General features: G+C 43.4%; 1 protein-coding gene across 1 annotated transcript; it reads left to right on the forward strand.

Annotated features, from left to right (window-relative positions):
• On the forward strand, positions 3,864 to 5,871 carry LOC8061308 (rho GDP-dissociation inhibitor 1). The gene is made up of 5 exons (XM_002439541.2): positions 3,864 to 4,289; positions 4,368 to 4,434; positions 4,523 to 4,741; positions 5,339 to 5,463; positions 5,550 to 5,871. Exons 1-5 carry the CDS (start codon positions 4,131 to 4,133, stop codon positions 5,628 to 5,630), a joined length of 651 nt encoding a protein of 216 aa, XP_002439586.1. The 5' UTR covers positions 3,864 to 4,130; the 3' UTR covers positions 5,631 to 5,871.

Below are 8,102 nucleotides of genomic sequence, written 5' to 3' on the forward strand. Positions count from 1 at the left end.
AGCAATACCTTTGCCTTGATCTCCATAGGGTTTTGTTTTTCTCTTTCTTCTTTTCCAAGTTGAGCACTTGAAAATCTTGTGGTCATCACCATCATCACCAAGATCATTACTTGCTCCATCACTTGGCATGTACCAACCTCATTAAGTCTACACACACTTAGTATAGAGGTTAGTACTTAGGGTTTCATCGATTATCCAAAGCCAAACTAGGGCTTTCACAAGTGCTCCATCACGATCGATAGGCACCACTTGTCGGTGGCCACCAGGGTCAGAGGCACGGCGACATGGACCGGCTTGACAGTGAGACGACTGGGGAAGTTCTTGACTTTATCTCTCTCTCTTTCTCTCTCCCTTTGGGCTTCATTTCCCTCTCGCACGTAGGAACGTGGAAGAATAAGGCTAGAAGGCAAGGGCAAAAAGAAGAAGTGGGAGCAGCAGGACGAACCCCTCGAATATATAGGACCAACCGCAACGGGCAGATCTGACAATCACGGTAATTCTCTGCCTTAAATGCGCCATCTAACTATCCCTAGATTCCCGGCACAGGACACCTGCCATTTTTGCCTGAGGCAGATGACGTTGCAACAGCTCCCTCCTAAAATGGTACGCGCAATGGGCAAGAAGACGGATCGCCACCACAACTCCTTCCACAGTAAGGTATGCCAGGCTCTCGCCAATGATAGAACCTCGATAGAGCAGAAACTAGCCCTCATTTAGGGTTCGACAGCCACTCTCAAGTACTTGAGTTAGGGACACCTAAAGAGGGGCCAACGCAAGGAAATGCTCAAGATTGAATCAACGAGACCCCCCTAGGAGTATCCAAGGCTAAGACAAGCAGGAAGGTGTGGAATCCCCACGGAGGGAGGCATCGAGCCGCCGGACTCTATCAAATGGGACTGGTATCCACGCCCACGTGAGTCCGGTATCAATTCGAACGCGTCAGGGCTGACGACCAAACCCTGTTGAATGTGGCATGGGTTCTCACTTGTATTACCCTATACCAGCTCACTGAGGATGTTGTTGCTCGCCCGATCGAGGGCAGCATTACGCTTCTCGCCTCACATCCGATCGAAAGCATCCGCGAGTTGAAAGTTGAGACCATTAAAGCCATGAGTGTGTGAGGCTCGGGGGCTCTACTGGATCTGACACCCTTTGATAAAAGAGGGTCGAGATTGGTCAAACCCGATTACACAAAGGCTCGCCAGGAAAGAAGAGACTAATATAGCCCTCGAAGGAGTCTACCGACTCCTCTAAGGCCATGGGGGCTACCCTCGCGAGGGACGCTGTGCGTTCCCCATGGAAACTCAACCACCAATGAACCCCTACTCGACCACCAATGCTCGAATAGGGGCTCGGGGGCTACTGTTGAGGATATCAATGAGAGGGTACCCCAGTAGACATCCCAAAAAGAAGCAAAGGTCCCACCTACTCTGACAGGGGGAAAAAGCCCGGCATACAGCCATACAGGGCTAGCTCAAGAACAGGCCTCAACGCCTCACCAATCATGTGCCAATCGCGACCTTGACTCGACGTACCAAGAATGCTTGCAGCATACCGATCGACGCAAGTCTCATCAATGGAAAATAGCCTCGAGTGCAGGACGCGCCCCCTCCGCCAGACGTTAGTATGCGTTCCAGAGCATTTAATGTGACCGACAAGCCCCCACACTACTACAGAATGAGGCATTGGTCGATGCCCAAAATGGCCAAAAACCTCAGCCTTTTTGCGGCCCGGGGTTAAAGGCCCCTTTAACACCGGTTCGTAACACGAACCAGTGCTAAAGGGTCCTGCCCAACGGCTACTGACAGGTGCTGTCGGGGCAGGGACCCTTTAGCACCGGTTCGTGTTACCAACCGGTGCTAAAGGGACCCCTTTAGCACCGGCCAGTGCCACGGGCCGAGGCAAAGCCTTTAGCACCGGTTTGTGTCACAAACCGGTGCTAAAGGGTGACCCTTTAGCACCGGTTTTTTCCCTGAACCGGTGCTAAAGCTCTGGTTTATGTGTCCGCCTTCTCCTCCCCTCTGCCCATTTGAAACCGAGAGCACCATTGTTGTTCTTGGAGATTCTTCTTCCTCGTTCTTCATTTGTTCTTCATCTCCGACGCCCATCGTTGATCTTCTTCGACTCCGTCATCGTTTCTTCGTGCTTGGAGGTGACTAACTTTAGTATTTCTTGTCTTTTTCATGTTGTTTTTGGCTTGTGATGTTCCCATTATTTTTAGCTCAAATCCACTTTGTTATTTTGAATCATTCACATGAATTAGTATCCATATATATATGTCATATTTCATGGTTGACCTAGTACTAATGTAGTTTGCAAGAATGAATTATAGTATCTTTTTATGATCTTAGAATGTAGGATAATTAAAATTAATTGGTTTGTTAATATCACTTGATTTATTTTTATTACTACATAATGTCCATTGTATAATTTAGAAGATTTGTTGAAGTAACTAGACAAATAAAGGATATTATTAGGTTCTTCTTATCATTTAGGATTATACCCATAGGAGCGACCAGTGTCGAAGGCACCGGCGGCTCCATTCGCACTAGTCGACATAGTGCGTTGCTTGAAGTAGCGGACCATAGTCGATGCAGGAAGATGTTCACGGGGCAGTCCCATGAACATCCACCACGAAGAGGACGATGTAGCCGGTCTCTCGTGACCATCAAGAAGAAGCCGATCTGAGGTAGCGGGAAGTAGCCAAACTCGCCGATCCGAGGTAGCAGGAAGTAGCCGATCTCGTCGATCCGAGGTAGCGAGCAATCGCGGAAGACGCTCCGCAGAAACCTGATTGCCCGTACACCCGAGCAGGTGTCTCGATGCAAGCCATCAGGTTACGGAGGCATGCTCTCCTGTTCTCTATCCGCGTAGAGGTTCGGGACAGAGATGAACCAGCCCAAAAACCAGATTGCCCGCACACCCGAGCAGGTCTCTCGATGCAAGGTGTCAGGTTCCGGAGGCTTGCTCTCCCGATCTCTGTGCGCGCAAAGGGTCGGGATGGGGTTGAACCAGAGCAACTCGACAGGGAGATAAGAGGAGAGGACTGATGTGTTGTACATAGCAGGGAAAGAGGATGTGGGAAAGAAATATATATGCTAGAGAGGAAACGTCTAGTAAATTGCAATCAATGACAATCAATTGCCTTTAACCATTAACCAGACAACGGTCACATCCCGATTCACGGGCTCGGCGGTGGCGGCTGTGGGGCGCGCGTGTGGGCACCTATTTTCCTTCGTCAACTTCTCTATAAAAGCTATCACAGGCCGCCTATTTAAGTTGAGTTAACACATAGTCAACTATCAATTCGGTATTAAACCGTTTTTATTATAGCATTTATTATGGACCCTTGAATTAATTATCATCAAAATTGAATATAGGCTAAAAGCCCAAATAATATTCAATAAGGCATGCTTATGCTTTGGAGGGAAATGCGAATTGTTCCTTTTGAGATGGTTATATTACTTGGACAGCCCGTTGCTATGATTGTGGATTAATATAGGCAGCTCCTCACAATAGGGCTTTGATCGTTGTACAATGCAATCGATATTTTTGTGCTCCATACAATTTTTTTTTTTCACTACATGCATACATTTTTCTCGCCCACTCGTCATTTCCGGGTTAAGGAAATAGCCAGGGCTGCATGGATGTACTTGATTTGGGATAATAATGCTGCATGGAAACACATAACACGGTACAAAGAAAAAAAATCAGGGACTCCAAATATAATGAAAGAAGGCAACGGAAAAGGCGCACGAACCACAAAAATCACTAATATTAGGTTGCATAATGGGTGATGGGACGCAATGGCTGGCCACTAGATCCTCCGGTGGAGGCGCTTACGTGAGGCACGCCAAAGCACACACTTGGCGGCCCTCCCATGGCCGTGTGGGCTGCACTCTTGTACGCTACAAAACTTTTCTTCCCTCCTCACCTCCTCAACACTTCCAAATTAACCCTATGCACCATTGATCGCCCAATGCTGCTGACAAAACACACCACAGCTTGACGTGCCCTCTCGCATAATTTGAGCAGTGTTTCCTCGTTCCCTTGTCCATTGGTGTTAGTTTACATTCTTTCCCTAGCCCCCCCAATCAACAGTGTTGGAAACACAAGCACAGGAATAGGTCATGGATGATAATAAGGAGAAAGAGCATGAGCATGAGCATGAGCATGAGAAGCATGATGGGACTGACATTGAGGAAGAAGAAGAGGATGAAGAAGGTCACAAACGCGTTGTCGTTCTTGGGCCCCAAGTCCCCCTCAAGGAACAGCTCGAGCTCGACAAGGTATCTGCATTAACATCTTCAATTCATCTCTGATCTGACCATTTAGAAAAGAAGTGATATTTTACTTGTTAAATGTAGGATGATGAGAGCCTGAGGAGGTGGAAGGAGCAACTCCTTGGGCAAGTTGACACAGAGCAGCTCGGAGGTAATTTTAGCCTCTTCTTTGCACCTTTTTTTCTAATATTCATACAGACTCTGGTGGATTTCTGAACATATAACAAAATTTGTTGCAGAAACTGCGGAGCCAGAGGTTAAGGTGCTTAACCTGACCATCCTATCACCGGGCCGGCCAGATCTAGTCCTACCAATCCCATTCCAGGCAGACGATAAGGGCTATGCATTTACACTCAAGGATGGCAGCCTCTATAGCTTCCGTTTCTCCTTCACTGTCTCCAACAACATCGTGTCAGGCCTCAAGTACACCAACACCGTCTGGAAGACTGGAGTAAGAGGTGTGCAACTCCAAATATGCCTGTGAATCTGCTGATCATCGTCTTGTTCTGCTCATACAATTATCATTGCATCTGCCGATCGAATCATATATTACAGATCACGGAGAGTTTGAATCTCAAAGTCCATATATATATGAACTTACTAAAAATAGATATCAGTGTGAAACTCGCACTTTTAATTTTGTTTTTGTTTGAAAGACAACTTATTATTTCTCCAGTTCATGATATATACTTAAAATTGCAGTAAGACTTGCAGCATTAGTGACATTTGAAGACATTTTTTTGTCTTAATATTCGAAGACAGTTTGTCTAGTTCATAGTAATCCTCTTATGAGGCAATGCATGCTTCACTTTAATGTGCCACTAATTTAAGATGTAAAAATAATAACATGGTACATAAGTGCTGAAAACCAAAACAAAAAGAATCAGGGAATCAGGTTCACGTTGCAGGATAAGTCATTGCATTAGTCATGAAACAAAAAGAATAACACGAGTACTGAAGACATTTCCATATGGTACAGGAGTAGGCTTTGATCCTTCATGGCCTACCTACTATTATCCCTTTGATGTCGTTGATATTTTGCCCCATTATTGCAGTGGAGAACCAGAAGATGATGCTGGGGACATTCAGTCCCCAGCTAGAGCCGTACGTCTACGAGGGTGAAGAAGAGACCACACCTGCTGGCATTTTTGCAAGAGGTTCATATTCTGCTAAACTAAAGGTACCTCTACTTACCAACTTTAATTTCTCATTAACCCTTCATCATTGTTGCTTCACCAATCATTAACGTTATGTATTCTCTTACAGTTTTTTGATGATGATGGCAAGTGCTATTTGGAGACGAGTTACTACTTTGAGATTAGAAAAGAGTGGCCAGCAACCCAATGATATGGAGCAGTGTTGGCTTCTCTAAATATGTTAGAACTATTAGTTAAGACAAGCAGAAGATCTATTCTATTGCTTCTAGAGAATGATTGCTTCACATGTCATCGCTGTTAACCACCTTGTAATTTGCTTTGAGTCCATTATTTTACGCTCTCTGTTGCACAATATTGTTAATTCACATTATAGAATCAGTCATGTATGAAGATTTGAAGATATATTTATGTACTGATGACCTTCTTGTTTCTCTCAAGTGCGCACGCTCCCAGCTTCCTTCACGACATCATCAATTGTTTACCATTTGTCTATGCTGTAGTCACTTTGTTATCATTCATTTTCAAAAACTAATCACTTATTGTATGAATACATTCCACCCAGTTGTCAGGTCAAGGTGTTTTGTTTGCAAGGCTGCGAGCTAAGCTGTTTTTTAAGCTACCTTTTTTTAGAACGAGCAAAACTCTTCTTCTTGGAAAGCAATTCAGAGCACGATAAGCTGTGTTACAAGGCTCCAATTCTGGGATTACGAGCTTACATGAAACAACAAGAAACTCTCAGAACTCAACTGAACCTCCACCCTCGCGAACATTAGCAGTGTTACGAGAGAAACTAGTAAGCCAGGACATCATCATCTTCAGCATGCATGTCATTCTTTCCCATCCTCCACATTCACTACTGCAGATCCGATCATTGCTGATGTGGAGACCAAAACACTATCGGTTTCTTTGAACCGGCAGTGATCGTCCACAACACTGCCGGAGCGCACCCACAACCAGCAGTGTTATCCATCACCAACACTGCCGGTTCACGTAGCCAACCGATAGTGTTATTGCATACAACACTGCCGACTATAACAAGAACCGGCAGTCTTAGCTGACAGCCAACACTACCGGTTCACGTACCTACCCGGCAGTGCTCTTGGCCATCAACACAGCCGGCTATCACAAACACTGGCAGTGTTAGCTTGAGCCAGCACTGCCGGTTCTAGATGCTATTCGGCAGTGTTCTTGGTCATCAACACTGCCGATTCACTCTAGTTGGCAGGGACACGTAGGTTTTAGGGTTTTTTTAATTTGGTTTTCTAATATTTTGGGTTCTAGTTGGCCATCTTAATTAAAATGTTATAAAAAAGATCAAAACAACAATAAACATGACATATCTGGTACACTTACAATTCAAGTGTTGTATACAAGATCTCGATCACTAAAATTTAAAAAAAAGGAATTACAAGAGTCTAGCGGTCCGTTCTAGCCCAAATTGGTCGTTGTAGGTTTGGGATTGTGCAATGGAGTATGATCCATCTTTTGAAAGTACTTCGGACAAGATAAATTTTGTAATCTCCATTTGCAGTTCCACGATCTCCATTTCTAGTAGCCTTCCATGGTTATATTTCTTGCGCTGTCGATTCGAAAAGATGAAGGGGAATCAGTACATCACCGTAATAATAGTAGTAGTAGTACTAATAATAATAATAATAATAATAATAATAATAATAATAATAATAATAATAATAATAATAATAATAATAATAATAATAATAATAATAATAATAATAATAATAATAATAATAATAATAATAATAATAATAATAATAATAATAATAATAATAATAATAATAATAATAATAATAATAATAATAATAATAATAATAATAATAATAATAATAATAATAATAATAATAATAATAATAATAATAATAATAATAATAATAATAATAATAATAATAATAATAATAATAATAATAATAATAATGCTAATTATTATTATTATTATTATTATTATTATTATTATTATTATACCACCACTCACCAAGATAACTCCCACTATCGTAATGAAGCCGATGAAAGAGAGCGTTGCCCACATCACATAGAACCCACGCTAATTTTTTCCCACAGGTTGTTTTAAGTATGGAATGTCTTGCATTTCAACAACCTTGAAATTGGTTTGCGTTCCACCTCTATGCCTTTTTCGAACACTGTGTGTCGGTGTTTTCACCCCGGGGGCTAGCACCAATGACTAAATTTGTGTGTGTGCTTCCCTTTCCAGATGGTGATGCAAGATAAATGTTGACGGTCCTTAAATATCAAAAAAATCAACAAATAAACAAAGAAAAGGATCCAAATGCAACCGACATCCAGACTTAGGGTTTTATCTGATAGAATTCCACGAGTTTTGGTGTTTGTCTATTTCTGCAGGGGGTTATCTGGAAATATGGAGCAATGGCCCACACGTCGGGTTAACATTGAGATATTAACGTGCCGCGCAATTATCTAACATCTAGAAGAGTCCAGAAGCCACGGGAACGAACGGGACGTCGATCGGGCCCGGGGGTAGGGCGCCCGCCCTCCCCCCTTGGGCGCCCGCCGTGGCCTGAGAGCCAATCAGATTCTACTTCGCGGATCATACTCCACCGACCTAAAGGATCAAGGAAAATCGTGCGATTAATGTCGGTTTGATCCGACGGCCCACATTCATCTGGAA

This window comes from Sorghum bicolor, chromosome 9 (genome assembly GCF_000003195.3).
Source record: "Sorghum bicolor cultivar BTx623 chromosome 9, Sorghum_bicolor_NCBIv3, whole genome shotgun sequence".
NCBI classification, from domain to species: domain Eukaryota; kingdom Viridiplantae; phylum Streptophyta; class Magnoliopsida; order Poales; family Poaceae; genus Sorghum; species Sorghum bicolor.

Bases quoted from the DNA above. Each gene is read 5' to 3' on its own strand.
- LOC8061308 (XM_002439541.2), top strand. From the start codon at position 4,131: ATGGATGATAATAAGGAGAAAGAGCATGAGCATGAGCATGAGCATGAG. The intron at 4,742-5,338 runs GTGTGCAACTCC...CCATTATTGCAG, and splicing joins CTGGAAGACTGGAGTAAGAG to TGGAGAACCAGAAGATGATG. The intron at 5,464-5,549 runs GTACCTCTACTT...ATTCTCTTACAG, and splicing joins CATATTCTGCTAAACTAAAG to TTTTTTGATGATGATGGCAA.